General features: G+C 43.2%; 1 protein-coding gene across 1 annotated transcript in view; it reads right to left on the bottom strand.

Moving 5' to 3' along the window:
* The window catches only part of ANO3 (anoctamin 3), a 295,226-nt gene that overhangs the window by 7,358 nt on the left and 260,857 nt on the right, over window positions 1-27,011 (bottom strand). The window contains exons 15-24 of the mRNA XM_066626992.1: window positions 20,655-20,737; window positions 18,747-18,887; window positions 17,757-17,921; window positions 12,713-12,749; window positions 9,999-10,110; window positions 4,580-4,637; window positions 4,192-4,289; window positions 2,563-2,708; window positions 2,291-2,443; window positions 317-464 (exon numbers count right to left, since the gene is read on the bottom strand). Coding sequence (XP_066483089.1) covers window positions 317-464; window positions 2,291-2,443; window positions 2,563-2,708; window positions 4,192-4,289; window positions 4,580-4,637; window positions 9,999-10,110; window positions 12,713-12,749; window positions 17,757-17,921; window positions 18,747-18,887; window positions 20,655-20,737 — 1,141 coding nt within the window. The remainder of the gene's footprint in view (window positions 1-316; window positions 465-2,290; window positions 2,444-2,562; window positions 2,709-4,191; window positions 4,290-4,579; window positions 4,638-9,998; window positions 10,111-12,712; window positions 12,750-17,756; window positions 17,922-18,746; window positions 18,888-20,654; window positions 20,738-27,011) is intronic.

Raw genomic sequence — 27,011 nt, 5'->3', positions numbered from 1 at the left:
CTTAAGTTTGGGTGAGCAATGTTGAAAGGATAACATTTCATTTCAATTATAAGGTTTTCACTGGCACAGGTTGGATAACACAACACAATACCTGGGCTATAATTGTATGCAGTCTTCCTTGGTAGTAAATCCCACTGACAACAATGGGACTTACTTCTGAATAAATGCAGTGTTGGCCTAATGCAGTCCATTTTGTGCCTTTGTTTCTATTTTATCTGAATCAAATACAGAACATTTTTAAAAGTGTGAATCTAATAAACTTCCATTCAAATAAAGTGCAATAGCTAAAAAAAAACATAGAAAGTGGCATAATTACTTTTCCTGTCGGTAGCCTTGATCAACACAAGGGCCATACTTGTACGCATAAACAAAGCGTGGGATGTAGTCAGAAGTAATGGCAATAACAAAGGCATTGGTGATGACAGCCAAGACTCCTATTCCCTCGAGAATGCCATACCAGATACCTAGGAGAAGATAACAATAATAGCAAACAACAATAAATGCTGCAAACACTATAAAGCTGTTCTCATACATTTTTCCAGTCCACATCCAAAGAAGCTTTTGTTCATTTCCAAAGCAAAATTAGAGCTTCAGTTTCCCAACAGTCCTGAAATCTTGCCCTTTGTTGCAACTGAATTGGGAGAACAAATACCTTCTATATTCAGACTGCGTCTGTAAATACCTCCTATGCTCTTACAACAAATTATGTTCCATTTTAGACTCATTCATAACTATTATTTGGTAGATGCATTTTATTACACTAGCAGAAAGTAATGATGTTCTGACTGCACAACCAGGCATATGTAACTCCATATGCGTATGTGCATATCTTAACTTCTTCAGATTTTAAAAAATGTTTTAAGTTTTTTTATGATTTAAAACATAACTTTTTAACTTTTAAAAAGTAAACTCCTATCTGATTTATACATTGGCATCCTTCAGTCTTGGAAGACTATGGTATCGCGCTCTGAATTGTGGTTCTGGAACAGTGTCCTCTCCAGTACGCGAAGCCTGGGTAAAGTAGGTATGGAAGATATGCTGTTACCCATGCAGCAAATCCCCGCTCTCCACGTCGCTGAAATGGTCCAATGGAAAGGCAGGAGCCAATATGGTTGGTTCCAGCAGCATTGCAGGAGTTGCCAGAACGTGACTGTGTTCAGCCATGAACTGCCTCAGGGACTCCGGCTCCGGATTTTGCCTCGAGGTTGACTCCTGAAGCCTTTTCCATAACTGGATGTAGCCACAAGGCAGTGGAGGTTTGGGATCAGAGTTTTCCTTCTCTCAGATGGGCTGCCTTCCCAGGCTAACGAGTCCCATCTACCCGGTGGCTGTTTAGTCACCTCTTACGACAAGTACAGCCAAACTGAGGGCCTATTCTTATGCCTAGCCCCCAGGGGAATATCTGATTTAAGATATTAATATGAATATCTGATTTAAGATATTCATGAATTTTTTCAGGTTTACATCTGCATTTAACTTAGGGAGCAATCCGAACCCTGTGTTAGGCCAGCACAAGTGCCTTGCGTTGGCCTAGAGGTGTTGCAAAAGTACCGTAAGGCACTTTTGCACCACCTCAAGAGTTGGGAGGCTGGTGCATGGATGTGCGCCAGCCTTCGGAGACCACCCCTGGTGCCATTTCGCCTCTGATGCCATTGTACTGGGCTGGCGTGGGAGTCTGTGGAGAGGGGGAGGGTGGAACAAAGACATTCTGGGGTGGGCAGTGGGCAGGCCTGTGGGAGGCCCAGGACTGAGTGGGGGGGGGCAGGATCCGGTTCTTACGCCAAATCCTTACCCCACTCCAGGGTGACTTGGTGCAACACCTCTTTAGGTGGCATAGATCCAAGGAGCCCCATTAGGGCTGCTGCCACATTACCTAGGGTAAGCTGAATCATTTCCCCTTGCCCCAGGCTGAGCTGCAACTAGCCCCAATCCCATACTGGATACGGGGCAGGCCGGGTGGCCTGCCTGTTTCATCACGGGTTAGGATTGGGCTGTTAGTTGTCTGTAAAGTTGGAAAAGTCTCATTATAAATAGTTTTTAAAATCAACTGAATTTCTGCTACAATCCTATATATACTCAACAGGAGTATGCTCTGTTGAGTACAGAGGACTTACTTCTGGGTAAACATGCATCAGAATATTTTGCATAAGCCTGTAGTGTAGATCACTCAGAGTATCAGTATGATAAAACCACTTCTGCTGAGAAACATTGGTCATTTAGGCAAAGGGGAACAAGGCAAAGATTTGGTAAAGGTGAAAAATATTCCAAAGGCAATAGTTGTTTGCCTCACCTATGTCTGTTGCTCTTGCAGGCATTGGCCGCCTCCACTGAGTGACAAATTTATATGCATCAAGTCTGATTTCTATAATATTGTTCAGCAATGCTAGCAGAGGTGCCAGTGGAAAAGCAGCAACAAAAATGGTAGTAAAGCCAAACTGTAAAACTGGAAAAAAAAAAAAGATTATGTGTTTAGAAAAAGAAGAACCACATGAAACTTTATGGCAGCAAACAAGTCTTCTAGCATCCATTTAAGAACCCCTCCACCTCTGTAAACATGCTCACCCATCTCTAAGTACTCATCCATAAGACCGTGGAGATTCATGGGTTGTAGATTCCAATCTTTTTCCCACTGAGGTAGAGAAAATTTATGCTCCAGTAACTGCCCTCCTTTCTTGATCTTGCGCCGTGACCACCAGTTTTGTAGCAACCTACGTTAGAAAGTATGAAATCGATGACGTTGGTTGTGCTAAATATTGAATCACTTGTGGCACTCACTGTTGTCTTAGGGCTCAAGCCCTATGGGCCACAGCACCAGTGCTGCGCCAGCACCATTGACCTGGGCTCCTTGCAAAAAGTGCTGTAAGGCACTTTTGTGCCAGCACTCAGAACATGCCACTGGCACTGAGCCCAGCGCCAATCGGCGCTCGGCCTCAGTGCCCAAAGTTGGACGCAGAGAGTTCCTGGTGGTAGATATGGGTTGTGGCAGGGCTTTACAGCAGGGGTGCCCAAACCCCGGCCCTGGGGCCACATGCGGCCCTTGAGGCCTCTCAATGCAGCCCTCAGGGAGCCCCCAGTCTCCAATGAGCCTCTGGCCTTCCAGAGCTTTGTTGGAGCCCACACTGGCTGGACGCAACTGCTCTCAGCATGAGGGCAACTGTTTGACCTCTCACGTAAGCTGTGGGATAAGGGCTCCCTCCACTGCTTGCTCATGTCTGTGATGCAGTAGCAGCAGCAAAGGAAAGGCCAGTCTTGCTTTGTGGAAGGCCTTTTATAAGCCTTGAGCTATTGCAAGACCTTCATTCATTCATAGAAGTTCATCTTTAATATATTCATTTATGTAAACTTATGTACATTTATTCAAATTTTAAATGTAAATTAATTCTTTTTTCCCTGGCCCCCGACACAGTGTCAGAGAGCTGATGTGGCCCACCTGCCAAAAACTTTGGGCACTCCTGCTTTACAGGGTGGGGGTGGTGGGAAGGGGGCTGGACTGGGGAGGGTGGGGTGAAGAGTGGACCTGGAAGGGGGGCAGAGATAGCGGTAGGCTGTGCCGCCATATCCTAACCCCACTCCTGCCTGAGGAAACCCGATATGGGTCGTCTCAGTTCTGCACCAGCTCAATAGCAGACACAGATTCGAGAAGACCCATTGGGGTCACTTGGGTGTTTACGCAGGGTAAGGGAATGTTTGTTCTTTTACCCTGAGGAGACCTGTTGCTGCTTCCCGGGCGCTAGGGAAGTTTAGGATTGGGCTGCTAGTTCAGCACTGTTCTACAAGGCCAAGGGGGGTTTCTCTTCTTATTCCATATATTTCCTAACAGCAGGAAATGCTTCGAGGTCACTGAATGATCACTGAATCCTTTTGATGGCTTTTGCAAAACATACCACATCACTTCATTCGGATTGTACAGATACAAAGCAGTGTCCAATTTCAACAAAAATCCCTACAAGAAATACTCACAACTGACTTGTCTTGTTCTGTACAAGGACACAGTGGTATAAAACTATGGGCCTGGAGGCTGCATTGTCTTCTAGTGATTGCCTCTTCTTTCTGTATCTATAAGAGTTGCTCAGTCCCATAAAGGATAGGATGGTGACTTTTTTGTGATACAAAAACATTTGACTTTTACCCTGCTCTAGCTAAAAAGGCCATCTAATCTTTTTAAAACTATAATGGTATCACCATACTTACGGATAACCAAGTTCCATGAAGTTGTTCCACATTTGTTTTAAAACCATGATCACACCCATTTGCAGGCAGAGATCTATCAAGCAGCCACTAGGATGACACTGGAGGAACAGACATTACTATAAATATACTCTTGGGACTCATGCAGTCAAAAGACACATTATAAATCTTCAAAACAAATAAAAGCATTGCATTTCAAGATTCTTCTAAAAGAAAAGGAAAGAAATCTGCCTTTTTGTTTTCCTATTATGTAAAGTTACAGAGTACAGAATCATTTGGCCTAGGAGCATATTTGGCCCAAAGAAACAAATGAGTATAAATGAATCTAAATAAATAAATATTTGGTTAGTATGTGAAAACAATACTGGTGTAAACATCATAGTTTATTCACCTCTTCCAATCTCCACCTATTAAAAAGCTTGTTGTACTTTCCAGGACGTCCAGCAAATCTGAAAAAAATAAGATTCTTGTCAGCTGAATTTTGAACAAATGGAAATATTTATTGATCAAACTTCTTTATATAAAGCAATTTGAGACTGCTCTCCTACACAAACTTTCTAGGGAGTAAGCCCACTGAATACAATGGGACTTACTTCTGTGTAAACATTCATAGGCTTGGGCTGCAAGTTAAATCTAAATGGACTAGAAACTATTTCTATAGTTTTGACTTTGTTTTCACAAGTGTCAAAAAGTGATATCCTGCTTGGCGCAAATGAACACATTTGCATTGTTTTGGTTATGGCCATGAACTCATAGCCATTGATGTGATTTGATGACATCATGGAGGCCTACCAAATAAGGGCCCAATCCTATTCAACTTTCCAGTGCTAATGCAGCTGCAATCCAGCCCTGAGGAGGCCTCTGTGACTGCTCCCCCACTGTAGGACGCCGCATATGCCCCGTTGGCACAGCTGCATCAGTGCTGGACAGCTGGATAGGATTGGGCCCTTAATCATGTAGGTGTCGACAGCCAATCGGATTAAATAAAAGTATAGGAAAATTAGATTGGAGATGGTGAAGGTAAAACATAAGAAGAAAAATGGCTCCAAGAAGAAGTATAAGCACCAAGGGGACAAAAGGGACACGGAGAAGTCCTGAAACAATGCAAGAAATTTTGCAAAGTGCTATTTTTATAATCCGCTCAGACATGCTGCCTATAAAATATAAGTTGTTATATTTAAAAATCTTCTATCATATTATATAATTATAAATTTATTTGTAATATGGAATAAAATATGCATTAATTTTGGAGTGCGTAACTGAAATAAGAGAGCATTGGTTTTAGTTAAACCACAAAGACAAAACCCCAGTTAAAACCTGTACATGTGGTCAGATGAGAAAACTGTTAACGTCCCAATCCTGAGTTGCTCAGCGCCTAGAGGAACAGCAGTGCCAAAATGGCAACTGCTGCACCCTGAGTGCACTGGAAAGCCTCCACCAGGTCCTTGGGGGAAGGGGACATTCATTCCCTTCCCCTGGGTAAGGCAGCAGGCCCTGCAATGGGGCAACTCAAGTCTGCGCTGGATATTGAGCAGGCGCCAGTGCTGACCCAGCGATGAGTCTTGTGGGCATGCCTTTCGGCACATTTGTGACACTCAGCGCAGGCAGAGGACTGGTGCAGGGGTTTCAGGACGGGGCCCTAAAACCCCTGAAATGTTGTTGTCTGAGCAACCATTTCCAGCTAAGGAGTCGTGATGGACTACCTCCCTACAGTTCAGTTCAGAATTCTATTATTATTGCATGAGACACTTGGCCAACAGTCTGAGGCAAAGAGGCAAAGAAGGAAGGCCCATAGCAAGGGAGACAGACCAGGGACAGACTGCACTTGCTCCCATTGTGGAGGGGATTGTCACTCCCGAATTGGCCTTTTCAGCCACAGTAGACGCTGTTCCAGAACCACCATTCAGAGCGCGATACCATAGTCTTTCGAGACTGAAGGTTGCCTACTATACCAGTTGCAATTAGAAGACCCCTCAGAAAAGAAAAAATTTCCTCTCAAAAGAATGTTTTCCCTCTCAACTGACTCATAATGTTGGTTGTACTATGTTAGATTTGTAAAAACATCATCTGGACTAATCTCAGTTCGAACAGTTTCGGAAACCCCCAGAAGAAATTTCTAAAACTCTAAGGAGCAGTGGAAATATACAGCATGGTGATAGCATGTTCTGTTTTGTGTTATATTATAGGGTACTACAGGTAAAATGGAAGAAGGAAACATGAAGTAGCAGCAGCAGTTCCATTTAGTATTACCTTTTGCTCTAAGCTATCTTCAGATTTGACAAAAGCACCCTTACGCTACAATTATTATAGGTACTGAAGGAAACACAGAATTTGTGTGCAAATGGAATTTTCCATTTAGGAGTGAGTCCACACAAGGCAGCTCATACCTGCACTCTCCATGGAACTTTTGGAGTATGAACCAGAAGATTGCTGGACTGAGATGACTGGTTACAATCTAGAGGGAAAATGCTTAAAGCCCTAATCCAGGGGTGCTCAATAAGTCGATCCCGATCTACCAGTCGATTGCCAGGCAAAATGAGTAGATCGCAGGCTTCTCTCCCGTTCATGCATTCCTGGGAGTGAGCCCTGCCCTGGGAGTGAAGCATCCCTGGGAATGAGCCCCGCCCTGGGAGTGAGCTCCTGTCCACGCATCCCTGGGAGTGAGCCCCGTTGACTCTCCTGGGGATGACTTACCTTTCCCCTGTTTTTGCACTGGTATGTATGGAGATCTCCCCCCCCCCCAACTTCCATCTGTTGGTTCTGTGTGCAAGGGGTTTTGCACTGGTCTTGCTGTGATGTCTATAGAGAGATCTTCCCTCCCCCACACCTTTCCCCTGTTTTTGCACTGATATGTATGGAGATCCGCCCCCCCCAACTTCCATCTGTTGGTTCTGTGTGCAAGGGGTTTTGCACTGGTCTTGCTGTGATGTCTATATAGAGATATTCCCTCCCCCACACCTTTCGCTTGTTTTTGCACTGGTCTGTATAGAGATCTGCTCCCCCTCCCCACTTGTATTGGAATCAAGGAAGATCTGGTGAGGAGGTAGGCTGTGGTGTCAGCAGTGGCCCCTTTAAGGGTAAGGCCTGGGCATCCAGCAGAGTGTGCTGCACAGCTGCAGCCACTGGAAGGCAATAGGGCCCTCAGGGATATAAGAGCACCTGAGGCAGGAAGGGCTCCACTTATTTATGTGAGTCAGCCTTTTCCTACATGAAGATCTTTAAGTCCAAGTACCGTTCCACCATGACTGATGAACATTTGGAAGTGTGCTTGAAGCTGGCTGTCAGCAGCTACTGTCCGGGCTATGCATCCTTGGCTGATTCACTTCAGTGCAAGTCATCAAAGTAAACTCAAGTAATTACAAAAAATGTTTATAGTTAATTATGTTGTGTTGTGCAATATTGGCTCATGCGGTTATGCAAGGTACACCAACATACATTGTACACATAAATGTTATGTTATGATGGCGCGAACATTGTAAAAAAACTCTGGTAGATATCCGGGCCTTGCTGGGTTTCAAAGTAGCTCTCGAGCCAAAAAAGTGTGAGCACTCCTGCCCTAATCCTATCCTCCACCACTTGCACCGACGCAGCCGTGGTGTGGAGGTATGTGCTACATTTTGGAGTAGGAGAGCAATCAGGAAGCCTCCTTGAAGTAAGGGAACTTTTGCACTCTTAACTCCAGATAAGTTCCCTCTTGCCCTATGAAAGGGGTGTCCAAACTTTTTGGCAGGAGGGCCACATCAACTCTTTGACACTGTGTCAGGGGGTGGGAAAAATAAGAATTAATTTACATTTCAAATTTGAATATATTTACATAAATGAAAATACTAGAGATGGAGCTTATATGAATGAATGGTCTTGCAATAGCTCAGGGCCTACAAAAAGCCTTGTACAAAGCAAGGCAGGCCTTTCCTTTGCTGCTGCAGCATCAAAAATGTGAAGCAGCAAGTAGTGGAGGAAGACCTCGTCCCACAGCTCATGCAAGAGAAAGAACAGTTGCCCTCACGCTGACAGCAGTTGTGTTGGACCAGCGCAGGCTCCAGCAAGTCTCCGGAGGACCAGAAGCTCATTGGAGACTAGGGGCTCCCTGAGGGCCGGATTGGGAGTCCCCAAGGACCACAAGTGGCCCCAGGGTCGGAGTTTGGGCACCCTTGCCCTATGGGTTTATTTAAATCTGCGCCAGATCTTTGACTGGCACAAGCCCACGTGGATTCAAAGGGGCATGGCAAGTCCAGGAAGGATGCACATGGTATTAGCAGCACTTTTGCTGCTGATACCTGCCCCCTAACCACCGCAACACACTTCCTGGCATCTCTCATCCCTGTCCCAATCCTTTCCACCCTGTTACTCCTTCCTCCCCCGTACCCCCAAGCCAATTTACCAGCTCTGTGGCAGCCAGACAAGCTTCTGTCACGTGGCAGGTGCCACTCAGTGTTTGTGGCAGTAACCTGGTAGCATGTGACAGCACTGTCATGTTTGCGCTGCCGTTTCTGCTGCCAGAACTTGCATTTTGCCATTTCTGCTGCCAAAATGCAAGTTCTAGCAATGCAGATGGGCGATAGTATTTGGCAGTAAACCTCATTGAAATAAATGGATTATTTCAGAGTTTCCAATAAGGCATTTCTTCCTAAGAGCATTAGGGCTGAGTTCTTACACAAGCGGATTTCTACATTCATTTCAGTAGAAAGAGATATGCACACATGGGACATCTCCCTCCACTTAAGTGAATGAGGAAACCCTTACCAATGCACCAGAAGTACCTCCCAGTAGTTGCAATGGTATCTTGGGCTGTTGCAGAAACTGTATCTATGCTATCACATGCTGTGGACCCATACCTGTTAGTCTTGCCACATGCACACTTGGTGGATATCTGCTATGGTCTATAACTTCCCAATACAAGCACACCAAGTGCAAAGCACCACACATTTCATCACTCTGTATACAATCGCATACACATTGGTCTATATAACTGTACCCCTACAATTAACGAATAATGCTCAAACATGGTAAGAGACATGATCATTCATAGAACATGCATGGTCCTGGCCCTTCCCCTTCATCAGGCAAAATTCAGAGTTTTTTCTGTTGTTGCTTGAAAGGCGTGGTTTGGATGAACTGCCCCATACATGTGTTGATAAACACATTTATAAGAGTAAATGGATTTATAAGAATGTATAGACACTGTTCAGATGAACCATGCACCTAATTTAATACATGGTGCAGATTCAGGTTCCAATCCTATGCACACTGTCCTGGGAGTAAGCCACATGGAACACAATGGGATTTACTTCAAAGTAAACATGCATAGGATTCTGCTGTCAGGCAATTAACAGCCCAATCCTGTGGGACCTTGGCACCCAGAGGAACAGTGGAGCAGAAATGTTGCCCACTGCTTCTTATGAGTGCCAGGCAGCCACCAGAGTCTCCTCAGAGTAAGGGAGCAATCCAAGGCCCCAATGAGTCTCCTTGGATCTGTGCCAGCTCCCTCCTGGGCCTGATCCTTCCCTCCCAGCTCCATCCTCTCCCAGTTCCATCCTCCCCCTGCCCAGTTCCATTCTCCCCTGCCCAAAAATGCCCCAGTGCCAGCTTGCAGGATACCTTTCCACTGGCCACTCTCTGGAAGTGTCTTCTGGTACAGAGGCTGTAATGGCACTTTTGTGACAGTGGTGCTGGTGGTACGAGTGTACAGCCGGTGCTAGAGCCCGATAGGATTGGGCCCTAAGCCTTCTTGAAAGCAGCCCATGCTAATAATGTGATTTTGTTCTGAGAATTTCTTATGCTTTCCCTCCTGTAATTTGAAATCAACTTACCTTCCAAGGAAAAAGGCAATGTAGAAAATAGAGCTGTTTAAATTGACAAACTGGAAGAGAAACATTTTCAAGGCAAAACTGTTTTCCCACTCTGAATCAGTTCGAGGATGTTCTACAAAAACAACAGCAAAAACCAGAATCACGTGATGCATTTGCAAAGGAAATAAATTTCAGATTTTTAGCATATGAATTCTGTCTGGACTTGGTGTCAAACACGACACGCTACACATGAAGCACATTTTGGCCTTTGTGTGAATGCCTTTGCTTCTTAAATCAATGGAAATTAAGTTGTAGGAGAAGCAGGCTTTTCCCTATCTTTTTTCTCTGTTCACTCAACAATGACTTTATTGTCTTTGTCTCAGTCTGAATTGTGTTTTCAGACTCTTTTATATCTTCATTTGTTCCATTGCCTCCTGAAGTTTGTTGCTTGGATCTGTCTTGGTTACTTCACTGCAGTACTTCTCAAGGCACACCTGATGATACAACTTGGACTGTATTTTAGTGGCAAGAAGCTCTCTTGCTGACTTTTTGGTATGCAAATGTTAAAGGCAGACTGCTCTATCTACCCATGGCCTATTATGCACTAAATCAAGAAGATTTTATATGACTGTTCCAGAGAGGAAAAAAGGATCTGTACTCCTAGATACTACAACGAATACACTTTTCAAAGGAACCTTACACTTGAAGTATACTTAAAGATGCATACTAAGCATACTTAACTTGGAAGTGAGCTACATAGATGTTTGTGTTTGGGAAGATAATCTTTAGGATGGAGTTTGCCTCCCTTCCCTTTTTTTCTGTGCTGCAGCTAAAGTGAAAGAATTGCTCCAGGCAGCACAGCCCAGAATCAACAGCGGAGCTGGTCTAACAATGGGACTGACATATCTGCTCACTTCAAGAGGTGATTTGGGGAGGGGGCAGCAAACCGAAAAGGGCTGCACCACTCCCACATCTGCCTGCCATCTCCCTCTAGCTCCCTTGCCCACCGAGCTGCCTCAGTCAGATCTCCAATCTTTTCCCCATATGCTGTGAGTGATCAGGAAGAGGATCACTGAATAACCTGCTGCTTCAGCCACTGCCCCCTCATCCACCCAGCTTCTTCGGAAAGCAGCTGGGTGGGCAGGAGGCATTGCAGCATGGCCACTGCCTTCCCTTTTGAAATAAGCAGAACCAGTGGAACATGCTGGGAGTGCTCAGCATGCTTCATTCATCTGATTTATTTCATGCAGGACCTTGCAGAAGAAGGTGGTGGTTCCACAGTGGAAGGGAAGGGGGTGTAGCAGGTGGGCTCCAATTAACCTAGCTCTGCCCCACCCCCTCTTTGATCATCTGACTCTTCCCAAGAGCAGAGTGAATAGCTGTGGTGCATGAAAAGAGGCAGATACTCTATCAAGGCATGTGTCCCTGCTCACACAAGGGGAAAAAAAGATCTGAGTCCTTTCTTAAAGCATCAAGGGTAATGTGGGGAAAAAGTAGTTGATATATAATGGAGTTAGGGTCTATGGGTGTCACTTGAGAAACCAATCTGTCAGCCTCAGGCATCACTAGGGTTTATGTCACCCGGTGTGGGAGGTCAGCATGTAACCCCTATGATGGACCTTCTTCCATGCAGTGGGCAGGGCAACGTCCTGGGCAGTGGGCATGGTGATGTACCACTGCCCCGACCCTGCTGGCTTTTTAGCTACAACTTTTGATAGAATAGAGATATTTCAATGCAGTTTTTTCACTGCTGCTGGCTGGTTGGCAACCTTCAGTCTCGAAAACTATGGTATAAGCCTACAGCACCCAGTATTCCCAGGCGGTCTCCCATCCAAGCACTAACCAGGCCTGACTCTGCTTAGCTTCTGAGATCAGACAAGATCAGGCATCTGCAGGGTAATAGTTGCATTCCGCATGAAATTATGCATTGATTGATATACATAACATGATGGTATTATTTGAAAACACCAAGACTTAAAAAATTGTGATGAGTAGTGGTGTCGCATGCAGAAATGGTCTGCAGCCCTCTCCCTCCAGCCCACTGCACGCAGAGCTACGTTGAACTGCTTCGTTTCCTTGCTCCTTCCTCACATGTTCCCTTCAAATAAAAAAGGAAGCCCTACAATTTTTGTTTCTGCCAAAAAAAACCAACTGTGCAAAGAAGGAGCAAGGAAAGGAAGCAGATCAATGCAGCTATGTCTGCAGTGGGCTGGAGGGAAGTGGCAGCAGACCTGGGATGAAGAGCACCCCGAATCTGCCACTCCCCTGCCATTTGCTGCTCACATGAGGCACACTGGTTCCCTGATGCCTTTATTTAATCCTGTGGTCACCATATTGGCAGGCTTGAGAATGAGGTACTGGCTGGTTAACTTTTGGTATGAATCAAACATGCACACTCATCATTTTACAAAGCCCCTGGATTTGGTCTATCTCTTGCCATTACTAGCTTGGAACTTTTTCTTCCTTGTCTAAGATGGTAATCCCATACACGTTTAACAGGGAGAAAGCACTGACTTCTGAGTAAACATACATAGGATTGCATTGTATGACTCTTTTCTTCCAGATCCACTGATATTCACGATTTGTAACTGTGTTAGAAATGTAGTTTATCTCTTATAAATGTAATAAATATATTATAAATGTGCAATTTTATTAGTGCTGATAAGACACTTTATTAGGTACTTTCACGACTGCAGAGACATGAAGCATTACGGCAATATATAGAATGCACCTACCTAAATCTGTTAAGAGATAGGCAACTTTTTCATAGACCTGGAACAGAGATGAGAAGTGGAAACTAAGTTTACTCATAACTTAATTCAATTTTAAAAATCAAACTGTGGCTCTTGGAACAGCTGAGGATGAAATGTAACCCACATACCCCCAACACAGGTGCTAGAATTCGGATGCTTTTCCAGCTCCAGTCTTCCTCACCAAAGGTATGAGAATGCAATGTAATTATGCTCAGCTGCATAATAACGTACAGGAAGAATAAATGTCATGAGTTTTTTGTTCTAGATCAGCAGTCTCCAAACTGGAGACCACTGTGCAGCTGAAAAGCACTCCCCATCCCAGCCAGTGCTTACTGTTCTGCCATGATGCTGCTGCTCCTGGCACCTGCTCTCAATACAGGGGCGCTCTAGGCAGTCGCACCTATTGCCCATCACCCCAACAGGTTTTGCAACAGGATGTCCAGGCAGACGTGACTGCCCAGAGCATCCCTGTGTTGAGATCGGGTGCCAGGAGCAGCAGTACCGTTTCAGTATGGTAAGCGCTGCTCGCATGGGAAGGGCCATCTCCAAATGCGAGATCTGGCCTGTGGGTCATAGTTTGGAGAGCCCTAGTTCCTTTTGAGAAATAGCTTCATAGTTAAATGTCTATGCTGCATTTCCTTCACCTGAAGCATCCCAGATAAAATGAAGTAATGTTTTTTTTTGCTTTGGAATATACAAACTATTGTTAGAGATACAGGCCCTGATCCAGCTAAAGTCTGTTGTGACTATTCTACTGAAACGAATGGAACAAGTTATTCATCATGACTACATTAAGCCCATGGCTTTCAGTGAGCCAGATTAATGGCTAACTTTAGCCAGATCAGCCCCAGTGTGGTTACATTGCCACAACGACTTTATTGGTGTGTCCTATCCATTAAATAAAACTGCATAATGATTAGGGGTGCTGAGAGATTAATTTGAGGTGCTCAGCATGACATACTGAACGGTCAAAAAGTTACTTGACTAGAATTTCTAGTCTTATGTGCTTCAGCCCATGGAATGATATAGTAATGAAATAAATATCCACACCTATTTTCTTAACATGAACACTCAGCCTCAGGGAATGGCCAGGTTTAAAGCTGATATTCATTTCCTGGAGTGTCTCCATATTGTGTAAGAGTTTTGTCTTCCTTATAGACTTGTCTGTACTTGCTATGATCCAGATACGGGACATCAATAACATGAGACATGACTGACTAGAGAACTGTTTTATAGATTCCCTCTTTCACTGCAGTAAGCACACACTGCCAATGACAGGTACAAAATAGCAAGTTGCCATAAAAGAAGAGTTTGTGTTAGTAATCATTCTGGAATTATGGGAGATATGCCTCAATGGATACAGAATCAGTTGCTACAACACAGTTCAGCTGTATGAGAAAGCCTCTCAATGGAATCAAATAACCTTCCACAGTACTAAGATTCTCAATAATCGAAGCATATAGAAGCATGAAATGTAAGTAGATGAGCCTTTTTTGTTGATCTCCTCTTAGAATCATAGAAGGGTTCTTAGTGGTCACCCAATTCAATCCCCTGTTCAAAGGGCAGCCTGGAAGGGGTGGACCTTGCTGGAAAAGGTGCGTTCAACCCACCCTGTCCCTTTCCTCTCCTCAGGCATATGAAGAACATCTGGTGTGTGTGCGAGGAGACCCACAGGTGATTGGGTGACCTATTGGGAGGTAAGTAATCAGAAGGCCAGAAGTGATCAGAAGGCCAGCAAGAGATAAGTAAAACCTCCCACTGGTCTTCTGATTGCTTTCATACCACAGCATGCAGTGCACACTGTGTCAGCATGGCTATATAGTAGAAGAGGGTGGGGGATAGGACTGGGTTGTTCCTCTTCACTGTCTTCTGTGTGAAAGCCCTTCGATTACTTGAAGACAGCTATCATATCTCTTCTTAAATTTTCTCTTCTCCAACCTAAACATAACTAGTCTCTCTTAACTAGTCCTCATAGGACTTCATTTACAGACACCTCACCATTCTTGCTGCCCTCCTCTCTGAAACCTTTCAATATCCTTCTTAAAATCTGGTGCCCAAAACAGGATATTATATTCCACGTGAGGTCTGTGTGGCATAGGGTGGAACTGTTACTTCTTGTGATCTGGACTCGATATCTCAGTTCAGTATTGCATTAGCTTTCTTTATATGCATCACACTGTTGGCTCATGCTGCCTTCTCTCTTGTTCTGATGTCCACCACTCTACAGTCAGAATTACGCCCCACTTACTCTCCACTTCCACTCACCCCTGTTTCAGTTTTGAGCTCCATCACCCATATTCTGTTCCTAACCCATCTGCTCATGTCAATACAGCCTTCTTGATATTACTGCAATACACACAGATAGGAAAAAATAATCATATGCCACCATTAACCCATTTTTGCCCAGCCAACAGGTCCCTGTTGCGGACACATTTGGTCCCTGCTTATATGCAATGTTGGGCAGAAATTGCTTAAAGATATAATTCAGCTAAATGAAAGTGTATGAAGTTTTAATGGGAGCAATATGCCTAACTCACCCTTAAAAAGGACTAGGAAGTCAGTGGTGGTTTTAGTTATCACCTATTTCAGCTGTTCTCAAACTCCAAGGGAATTCAAGCCCCACAGTAAGTCCTTGCGGGGGCGGGGAGGAGGCAGCGACACAATCCTCAGGATTGCATTGCTAAGGGGACTGCAGGGGCTTGGTTGGACTTGCCAGAGCCTCCTGCAGCCTCCTGGGGGTGCAGAAAGCCCTATGCAACCGTTTGCAGGGCTCCCCGAAGCTTAGAAAGGAAAAGTGGAGCAATTGCGCCCCACTTCCGCAAAACCGAAAGTGGAGTGCAGTCGCTCTGCTTTCACTTTTCAAGACCTGGGGTACCCTGCGGAGGGTCATGCAGGGCTACCCACACCCCCAGGAGGCTGCAGGAGACTCTGGTAAGTCCAGTCAAGCCCCTGCAGCCCCCTTAGCAACACGATCCTGGGGATTGTGTCGCAGCCTCCCCCTGCCTCCTCGCTGCCACTTAAGGGGGCAGAGTCCAGGGCCTTCAGGCTGGTGCGTCGCGAAGCCCCAGTTTGAAAAGCCCTGACCGATTTGGAAAGAAACGCTCTTGCTGATACTACATACTGAAGTGAGACCGATTTACTTTTTATTACGCTACATTTTTATCCTGCCATCCCTCCAAGAGTGACATACAACTTTGTGCACCCCAGAATGTTCTCCTCACAACAATCCTGTGAGCCTGACAGTGACTGGGTCAGGTTTGGACCTGTTGCTCCCTGGTCCCACCATCTCTTCCCCTACATGAACACACAGGGAATGGAGCAGAGCTGCACCTGCTTGCCCCTTTCCTGTCACCCCCATACTCAGTGTTAATGTGAAATGGGCTCTATGCTATCAGGAATTCCACAGCAATCAGGATTTCCAATTACATGGCGGTGCCCTGTGCTGAATATGCAGACATTGAAGTGTGGAGCCAGAGGGCATGATGGTTCCCACTTTCTGTGCATTCAGTAAGCTCACAGAGAGGACAACTCTTAGGATTGCAGCACTCTGGCTGATGATGTCATTAGTGATTCCTTTAGCACTAATTAGAGATGCACAAGCGTCCCAAGGAATATTTTGGAAAGATTCAGAAAGGAACCAAGTTATTCTGCAAAACATCAGAAATACCTTGATCTCTCATGCGAGCAGTTTCTTGGCAAAGCAGCTACGTTGGCAATGCAGCATATCCACTGATTAGCAAAGAGGTTTCTTTGAAAGCACACATCCTCTCCCATTTGAGGGTGCATCCTTTAAAAAGAGTCTCCATTTAAGAGAGAGTACCTGAACAAGAGGGTCCTCTGAGGGGATGGATACAGTAGGCCTGTTGTATCTGCAGATTTGGGGCCTACGAATTTAATTATCTGTGAGTCCCTGAACCCACAGATTTGACCCACATGGAACCTCTGGCTTCCCCAGTTCTCTGAAGACCTTTTAAGGCCTTAAATGTCACTTCTGATTTTTTTTTTCCGTAAAAGTGGAAGTGACCATCTAAGGCCTCCCAAAGACCTTAAAGGCTTTCTGGGCACACGGCGTCCTCGGCCCTCAGAACACCCTCTGGAAGTGATGGAAACACAACTTATGTCACCTCTGGAGGATTACAGGGCTTCCAAAACCTGCAGATTTCATTATCTGTGGGTTTCCTTATCTTCTGGGGTTCTTAGAATGGAACCCCTGTGGATAATGCAGGAGGCCGTGTATTATCTTTTACTCTACTCCCACCATTGCCAAGGAAGCATCCTTAGAATAAAGAAGTTTTAAAGATTTAAAAAGAAATTCTCTGTTTCTTGTACCCAACACTCTTTTTAAAAGAGCCTGGCTAAGGAGAATTTTGCCTATTTCTCCAACTGCACCCAACGTCAAGGGCAGGGCCAACAGTTGCAGTTCTACTCCATCTTCCATGTGTTCATTATGCCTGGTGGAGATGAGGGAAGGTAGAATGTTAACATACCCCTTAGAACCCAGGGAGAGGGGTTCAAATTCCCCCTCAGAGGACCCTCTTGTTCAGGCAGACCATGAAGTGAGTGACCACTGGGTGACCTTGGGCCAGTCATAGGCCAGCCTATTTCATAAGGTTGCTGTGAGGACACAATGTAGGAAGTAGAAACTTGTGTGCTGTTCTGAGCTTCCTAGAGGAAGAACAGAATATAAACAATAAGGGTAGTGATAATAATACAATCAGTAGCTCCCATTTTAGTCTGTGGCATCAGCAAAAGAATGTCCTTGCAAAGAGCTGATTGCCATGCCATAATTGCTCCTACTTCAATAACTGATTTAGTTCTCAATGTGTCTGCCTGAGCAAAATCTGCCTGCACAAAAAGTGGTTCAGGAATATAAGGAACACTGGCTTACAAATTAGAGGGATTTTAATTGAAGCTAGTTCAAATTAAGCTGCTTCCCAAACGAGCAAAAATGGTCAGCCAATTCTGTATTTGAATAAATGATACACTTGGAGCGTTTTTAAAAAAAGAACAACCACGAAGAACTTACAACATTAAGCGACATGATGATCATAAAGTTGATACAGACTCCAGTGCCCGACGTCGCAAACTGCCAGTACTTTTTGATGAAGTACCACTGGAAAGAGGCAAACTGCTCCATAGCCACCAAGCGGTAGACTACAACTGCAAAGACTGCGGTGAGCACTAATGATATCTGCAGACAGGGAAAATTGAGTGCAAGCACTTGAAAAATGGACACGTTACGAACAACTGACACAAATAAGTGAACAGAAATCATAAAAGCACAGACCTTAAAATTGCTTTAAACTCATCTCATTTCTTTAAAGAGCCAGTTATGTACATAGATTGAAATATGGCGTTGCTCAAATTAAAATGCTCATTACAGCAGTATTTCCAAAATTGTTCAGACTTTAATCATAAGCAATTAGAGAGGTTCATTTTACAGCCCAACCCTATCCTTCAGCTCCTGCTGCCGCAGCCATGCCAAAAATGGGAGCCCTGTGTCCAATGGGGAAAGGGAATTTAAATCCCCTTACCATGTATAAGCTGTCTGCTCAGCAGTGGGTCTCCTTGGCCTGCACTAGCGATTTTGCTAGCACAAGACGGAGGAAGGGGGCAGGGACGCTGTTGCTGGAAGGGATAGGATCCGGCATCACTGCCAGATCCACCCCCTCTCAGAGCCTCACAGCGTCCTGTTATGCCCCACTTCCTGCCCAGTTTTACCCCTCTCACCCTGTTCTGCTCTTCCCTCACCCCTCCTATCTCCCCCACTGGCTTACTTGCTCCTGCAGGTGGCAGAAGAGTGAACAGTGTGTATGGGAGGCTCAGGCCAGCTGCTAGAAATTGCTTTACTGCACTTTTGCAGCAGTTGCTGCCAGCAAAACATGCATTCCTCTGGCAGTAAAGCCCAATTTAGAAATCAAATCTCTTTGCATTCGAGGAGACCATTAACAAGATATGCTGATCTGAAGCAGCCCAGAAAGCATTTCCAAAATTCACAATCTTTGGGAGACTTTACCATGAAGAATATTCCTGACACAGACACCATCAGCCGACTAAGTTTATCAGGGAATGGTTGAAAAGGTTCTGGTTTTCCTGTTATAGGGTTTACTCTCTCCACTTGAGAATATTTTGCTTCAAATTGGGGGCGAAGCTCTTCCTGCAATTACAAAGATTTCTTTCAGTTTATGAATGAACTGGTCGGCATGCATGTCTGGGGTCATGATTCATTTTATTGGCACCCTTCCCATTAACATGCTCTATAAAATTCATGTTAGTAACATATGCATTATTTTTGAATTTAAGATTCAAACATCAAACTGTGTTGAGGCAACCCTGAAGATCAAAGGATGCAATTTTTGAAACCTTTTATTAAGCAATTGAACAGATTATTGAATAGCAATGGCAGCTGAGTGCTTTAGCTCTTTTGAAGGGGGGGATTTGGCTAGGTTTGGGGCCAAAATTTCAAAAGCACATGTAAAGCACATTTCAGGTTTCCAATAAAAGAGAACCCCCAGAGAATTTTCAAGAGAGGATAAATGTGTTTTACAGACAAGTGAAATTTTTCAGGACTTGCTTTGTGCATTCAGATTATAGCCCTTTTCTGACATTACTTGTGTGCAAGGACTACATGGAGAGAATGATAGTAGCCATCCCTGATGGGCCCTATTCCTGATCTCCACACATATAAAGGTGCCATTGTCATGGATCCTATCCATGTACATGTGAATGTTCATTGGCTCTTATATACACAGTCTGGTACCTTGAAAAATGGAAGGTCCCGGACTGTCCATGTTCACATGTACATATGCAAGCACACAGTCATTTTATATGTATTGATGTGCAGGGTGTTTTCAGTGTGCTGCAGGCTTTCATCAGAAAAGAGTTTTCACTTCATGAGTTTGATGACAATCCAGGTGGTCTTTTTACTGGAAACACCACTTTCCTTTTAACGGGCACACCAGTCAGTCTTATCGTATTTAGACAGATGTTCAAGGAAATGGTAGCTGAATATGAGAAATGCAACATCTGAATATGACCACATGCCCCAATATTAACTCCACCAAGTGGAAGAAGCTGCCACTGATTTCATAGTAACTTGCCTGTTTCATTAACATGTCTAGGATCATGGCACAGTTCACTCCTAGCTTGCCATGGTAATAAAAGTTGCTGCAATTTCTCGTTAATGTCATATGCAGAGAGTTTTCCATGACTAATATTCTTTGTCACAGATAAGCTTAATTCTTCTTGAGCATTAGTTTTAAAATTTAAAGCACAGCTGCTCAGATAATGAGAGGCAGCTGAACAGAACTTGGCACTCAACAGAGTCCTAATGAACATTCCTATACTTTTGTAATATTGCTGACCAACAAACCCTGTGATATGCTGGCAGTACTCAAGTGGAAAGAAGTTTGATATGACAGGTTGAGTCTTGTTATTCGCGAGGTATCTGTTCCCAAAAATTGCATTAAAGCAAATCCGTTTAAAAAACAATGTTTCTTTGCTAGGCAATTTAAAAACAGCCTTGCTGACCTTTGTGATGTAAGATAGAGTCATTAGGCAGACAATCTATCAATCAGTGTCTCTCCAGGCACTTAGAAAGGCTTCACTCTGAGCCAGCGAACCTTCCCTTCAGCCAGAGCGCAGCGCTGGGAAAGAATGCAAAGTGATTTTCATTCTTTCACATGCTCAGGGGGAAGGGAGGGGTCGCTTATCTTGAAGTGAAGCTTTTCTAAGTGCCTGGATTGATGGATTGTCAGCCAGCTGCCCTCTCTTGCATTAACGAGGCTGTTGTTAAATGATGTTTTCCCTTTAACTTAAAGGGCCCTTCTCATCATGCTGAGATAAACTGCTGGTGAAAAACTCATGGATAATTACGTTATACCTGTATAAAGCTTTTATGCATTGTATACCTTTAGAATCTTACCTCTTCATCTTCCCAGTCTATGAGATCCCAGTCATAGGTTAGGACAGCTCGTCGCCTTTTCCAAAACTCTAAGAATACGGTGGCTGTGAAAATCATTAGTTTTGTATTAACATCACAATGGCTGGTTTATTGGCCAATATTTATTGGTCTAATATTCCAGTTTCATCAAGTTGTCAAGGAAAATATGTCACTGTAATGCCTGTACAGTGTGCCTGAGAGGTTGAGGCTATCCAGTCCAGTATTGTGATTGACTCTTTTCAATGGTTTTGTTCTGTGCACACAGTCAAAGATGATAACTCTGAAGAAGAGAGCATCTTCTTCCTCTAAAAACAAAATTATTGAGTTCAGGGTATCCCTTAGATGTTCTTGCAGTCCAGAAATTCAGCAAGCTGTTCTCCACTGCAGTCTGTTTCATTGGGATGGTTTTTGACTTGGAAATGCCAAGGTTCAACAACTCCCCCCCCCCATTTTTCATTTGGAAGAATGGAAACAGGTATCCCTAAGCAAGAAACACAGAAGTTCCAAATGGGCTTTTATGTAAGAGAGCCACAGCCCAATCCTATACAGGTCACAAACACAGCTTTCTGGGTTGTACTTCGGTTTCAAGGCATTTGACTGGTCCTCTGAAGTTATCAGTTGGTCTTCAAATCACATTGTAAAGTTTAGATAGGAAGTCATGCACTAAAATATCATGCAAATGGGTTGCTTTTTAAAAAGTCATTACTAGTTATTGTGATGAGCAGTTCAATCCTATGCATGTCTACTCAGAGGTAAGTCCCACTTTGTTCAGTGAGACCTCCTCCCTTCCTCCCAGGCAGGAACATGTTGTGTGGGGGGTGGCAGAACTGCCCCTTAATAGTCTGTGGAAAAGCACAGCAGCTGCCCTGCCTGCTTACAGCTGAGGAGGCTCTCAGAAAGCGGGTGTAAGGGGAGTCCCCCTCAGGTGTAAGGCGAACCTCCTTGGGTGTAAGTGGGTGGGGTGGCTGCGGTGCTTTTCCACGGACTACAATGGCGTGGTTCTGCCTCACTTGCTGCTCCCGCATCACATGTCCCTGCTCTCAGGATAGTACAGTATATATAGGATTGCAGCCTTTCTTAATTTTATAGTTCTCATATTTTTAACATAGCTATAAACCTCAATAAAATAAGACACTGGTGAATTAGATGTCAATAATCTACTATCAATAAATAATTGGAACAGGCAGAAGCATGGCTTCTTCTTGTGCACGTCTTAAGGCCCAAACCTGTCCTCGAGATACATCAGTGTATCTCCATGTACGTCAGCACCACATCAACCCTGCCAGTGTAGAAGTCCGCCCACTAATGGGTACACCATGGATAGAAAAATGCCAGGCCAAAGTAGTTTGGATGCAACAGCTCAAGTCTGCTGGTAGAGAGGCCGAAATTGATGTAATTCACCCCTTGCATTGCTGGCATTGGTGGCCAGAATATGACAGAACTTGTGCTGGTACCAGGTCTTTTGACAGCACTGAAATACAATCAAGTCATTAACATTCTAAACAAAACACAGAAGTCATTGAGGCTCATGCCTGATAGAAACCACATTATATGGTTGGCAAGACCTTACTAACCCCACATACATGGATGCAGTTCCATTTGGGGGGAAATTCATTTTTTACATACTTACAGATGCTCTCTTTTTAAATTATTCCCCATATTCCAAAGTTAATGCTGGCACTGAATACAGGCACGGGATTAAATGTAGCAAGCCTTGATTCAAATTAATCTAGCTTGTACGTTTTGACAGCCATTCCTTTTGTATCCCGCAAAGGCTCCACAGAGTCTTTTCTATCCAAGGTCCAACTCACTTCGAGTCTTCGCTGTCAAAATCTTTATAGCTTTACAGCATGTTTTGTCATGTTATCTTATTTGAGAAAGGTGAAAGCAAACTCTATGGGTGCTATAGCTACAAAACTAAATTGTAATGTGGCTCACTCCTACATGTAACACCAGCTTTATGTGTCAGACTTGGCTAACAGATCATTTCCCACAGGTTATAAACGTTTTTTTGAGAAATGCAATTGGCCCAGCTTAGGACAGTATTTTTAAGTTCCATATTTCCATATGTAGCTACAGGCCTTCATTCAGGAGTTAATTTAAGAGCAACATGATCAGGACGTTTATATCCTAAGACTGTGTGTCTACTGTGGTAATATTGTAGAATATTCCATTCTTGTAATATTCTTGTAATATTGTAGAATATTCCAAGAATATTCCATTCTTGAAGGCTATGAGCACACTTCATGCAGTCCTTAAAGATGGCCATACAGAGCGCTATTAATTTAAGAGCAACATGATAGAACATGAGTAAAAGAACTTCTCTGGGCACAGTCTCTTAAATTAATAGCGCTCTGTATGGCCACAGAAGAATGCCTGCATGAATTTCTCATTCTTAATAACAAGATCTTTAAGGACTGCATGAAGTGTGCTCATAGCCTTCAAGAATGAAAAGTGGAAACAAACGAAAGAATTAAAAGTATTCCACTTACAGATTTAATTGCATATTCCAGTAACACTTGAGCCTCTTTCCCAAAACATTACCAAGGCAGAAAACATTTGAAAAAAGTATCACCCCAAAGATGTAAGTTGTGATTGGAACAGTGAGTTACTTTACACAATATCAGTCCACTTCAAGTAGGAAAGGGAAGAAAGGCGGAACAAAGGCGGAACATAAATCTAATGAATGAATGAATGAATGAGAAAGAGAGAGAAGAAACATCCTTTGGGAGATGTTTCTATTTAAGCAGGTAGTGAATCTGATGGGCATATTTTTGCAAATTAGTTCAAGGTGTGTGTGTGTGTGTGAGAGAGAGTGTGTATTCTTATATGCACATAAGGTGGCTGGGGACAAAAGAGGTCACGCTTGTAAAATTCATAACAGTTTAGAATGACAGCAAGTAGAATTTGTCATGCTGGACTGAGAAAAGTTACATTGGCTGAAATCTCTCCTTCACAACACATGTTCTTAAATGCTGTACTAGAGGTACATGGGTGTCAACCCCATTATCTCTGATGACCCAAAACCACACCTTTATGCACTCCAGGAAGCAATATCAAATGAAAGGCAAGTCTGCCTTTTTTTCCACACTGCAGAAAACAAAGAAAATGGGTCTCTGGTGGCAGCTGACAAAGTGAAGATAAAAATTTTAATTTCTGTCACCTGAAGTAGGTTTAACAAGTACCTAGTAAATTGGGTAAAACTCTCCCTCCCAGTACCTGTATCAAACTATTTTAGCATTTACTTTCCTTTTTAAGAAGAATGCTACACATAAAAACTATTTAAGTTCTCATCCGGCAGGGGCAAACCCATTATGATTTCATCTTTGGCAGGCAGACAGAAAATGCTAATTATAAAACGATTGGTTAAAATAATTACTACAATTGCAATGAAGACTAATCAACTGATTTGTCTTCTCACAGAACGCATATTTCAGCCTTTCTGGGAGCATGTTATCCTGACAGCTCTTGATTCTGTGAACCGCCGGTAATGCTATGTCTCAGCAGTGATAGTTGAGAAGCAGGTCAGTCTGGTTCTCAGGTGCTCCATTACACCTAGAGAAATACAGCCCCACCTAATTTCATTTCTACTGTGCATTCCTGGCCACTGCAACACTGACACATTTACATTACCTGCTTTCTGCAGTTTACAGCAGACTAGACTAATTGCACTTCTGGTAGTGGGAGAATTATTTCAGCACCTAACTATTACTTACAAACGGAAAAGGTAAGTAGCATTCAGTTAATGATTTTGTCCAAACAATCCCACTTGCTTTAACTTTGCGCTTTATGTCTCTGAGCATAAGTGTTTATGATTAGAAAATTTCCAGCAGTATCAACAACTTGCTGCTTGGGCCTGGCACGGATCTGAATAGTTCTCAAGAAGAGTTTTAATTTAACCTGTATGCTGATTTAGTAAGAGGTTTAGTTTAACTTACCTGCCATTTATAATAGGCTTTTTTCCTCGTCACTTTTAAGTTGTGAGAAGTCATTAGCATGCTTTAAATGGGATACGTAGCACTGTATACAAAATGATTAATGCTAGCACCTGTTTTTAGATAAACAATGTACTTTGTGCTTAGGGGAAACTCTGTCTACAGGAAAGTTATCCGTTTTACAGACACATTTAAAAGTTAAGAATTTTATCATCTACACATGCAGTTATATCTGAATTCTGTACTGCAGATGGAAATTTGACTCCACAACAGTGTATAAGCATGAATTTATTTTGTTAGCAGTTAAAGTAATAATATATAATGTAGTTTTCTTTTATGTAGGAATGGATTTAATGTAAAAAAAAAAAATGCAATTGTCTCTCAATAAAATAAAATCCAAGATCAAATGTTGGGTCTGGGAAGAAGATTAGTGTTGGATTTCTCCTTGTATTGTGTCATTACAATTATAGCAATTTTAGCTTTGACACAAAAAGAGATTTACAGTTCAATGCATGTTTACTCAGAAGTTCCATAGTCTTCAGAGGAGCATATTCCTAGGTGCCTATGTATAGGATTGTAGCCTTACAAGTAACCTTATACATGCTTTCTCAGAAGTAAGTCCCATTGTGTTCTGTGGAGCTTACTCTCAGGTAATGTATATAATGTTCATTCATAGGACTGCAGCTGTAGAAAAGGATAAAGATATTTAAGAATATACAATAAGATCACATAACAAAGAGTCTTGTAGCACTAACAAATATATTTCAGCACAATCTTTCATGAGCTGCAGTCCACTTCAGTAGATACAGTGGACTCTTAACTTTATTGGATGAAGTGGAGGGTAGTCCATGAGAGTTTATGCTGAAAGGAAGTCTTCTGATAGCTACAAGACTCCTTGTAGTGTTTGCTGCAAATGACAAATGCAGCTACCCGTCTGGAAATAACAGAGATGTTCAAACCATGGTTCTTCAAAGGCACATATAATATTGCCAAGGCCATTCTCTGCATTATCCTTCACATTCTGTCTTCATGTTATCATTACTCAGCAACAGTGTTGGGAACTCGAGTCAGCGACTTGGACTAGAGTCGCAAAAATGCATGACTTTTGCTGACTGAATGACTTGTGAGTTGCACACATGGAAGACTCACTTGTCACCACGCGTGCTGACTCAAGTCTGCCTGTGTCTGGGGCTGCCTGCTTACTGTTTTCACTGTGTGGAAAACCTCAGGGGTCAAGCACTCTGATGGTGAAGTGTCAGGCTGCAATGTATTTGCATAACTCTATGGAATTTAGCACAATGTGTTTTTTGTTAATCACGCCAAGTTAAGGGACGGAACTAATGTGGATAAATAGGCTCCACCTGTATAAGAAGAGCACCACTTGAAAAAGTACCTCTTTACCCAGTTAGCAGGGGTAATTGTATTATGATGGAAATGATAGCTGACTCATACCAACACCTTATTGGTTCCATGCTGTATCATAATAACAATTCATTGGCTCTCAGAACAATTAATCTCATAGGTCAGTTTTGAGTTACGAAAATCCCCTTTTGTTCCATAAGGCAGTTATGTTTCCATTTTCTGCTTAATTGGCCACAATTTTTTATAGAATGCAGATATTCCAATGCAGTTTGTTTCATTGTATTCTGCATTAAATTACCTTTCCAATGATATGCATGGTGGAATTATTTGTACGTAGCAAAATTTTCACAATTTTGGCCACTAGAGTCAAGCTTGGCTTGTTGTCCCCTAAAGCATGTTGTCCAATGCAACTGCTACCCTCTCTACCCCCTTAGCTATGCCATTGCTATCAGCCCTCTTGTTGTTGATTCCTGCCCTATGCCTGATGCACATATGAGCCAGTTGTGACAAGCCACACTGATTATCATTTTTACACATATGAAAAAGAAGGACCAATGACATGAAGGAGCATTACACTTAGCTATGAGAAAGACAAGAAATCTCCATTCTGTCACTGCCTTCTTCCACAACTATAGAGATTCCTTCCTATGGACACTCTCTACAGCTCAAATCTGACCCTCATTTGAATGTGCCATAAGTGATTTCTGTTGGGCTAGCCTTTGGGGTGGACATTAGGTGGGTAAGGTGAAGCTGTAATTGCAGTGAATTTTAATTAATTTTCATTTTAATCAATCTTACCTGACATTAGTTATGTTTTTTCTCTATTGTAATCAACCCCCTGCCTTAAGAATGAGAAAGGTTAAAAGATCAATCAAGCAAACTGACCAACAAAGGAGAGAGGATTGAACAGTGATGGGCTGGATGTGTGTGAACAAACTGAGACTGAATCTATATAAGAAGTTGGCAATGTATCCGTATATGGACTCGAGTGTCCACAACTAAATTTTGAGGTCTGAAGCTTAATGGTGAACTGGAGCCAGAG

The sequence above is a fragment of the Tiliqua scincoides genome, chromosome 1, assembly GCF_035046505.1.
Source record: "Tiliqua scincoides isolate rTilSci1 chromosome 1, rTilSci1.hap2, whole genome shotgun sequence".
Lineage (NCBI taxonomy): Eukaryota > Metazoa > Chordata > Lepidosauria > Squamata > Scincidae > Tiliqua > Tiliqua scincoides.
This window is presented reverse-complemented; position numbering and strand designations above follow the sequence as displayed.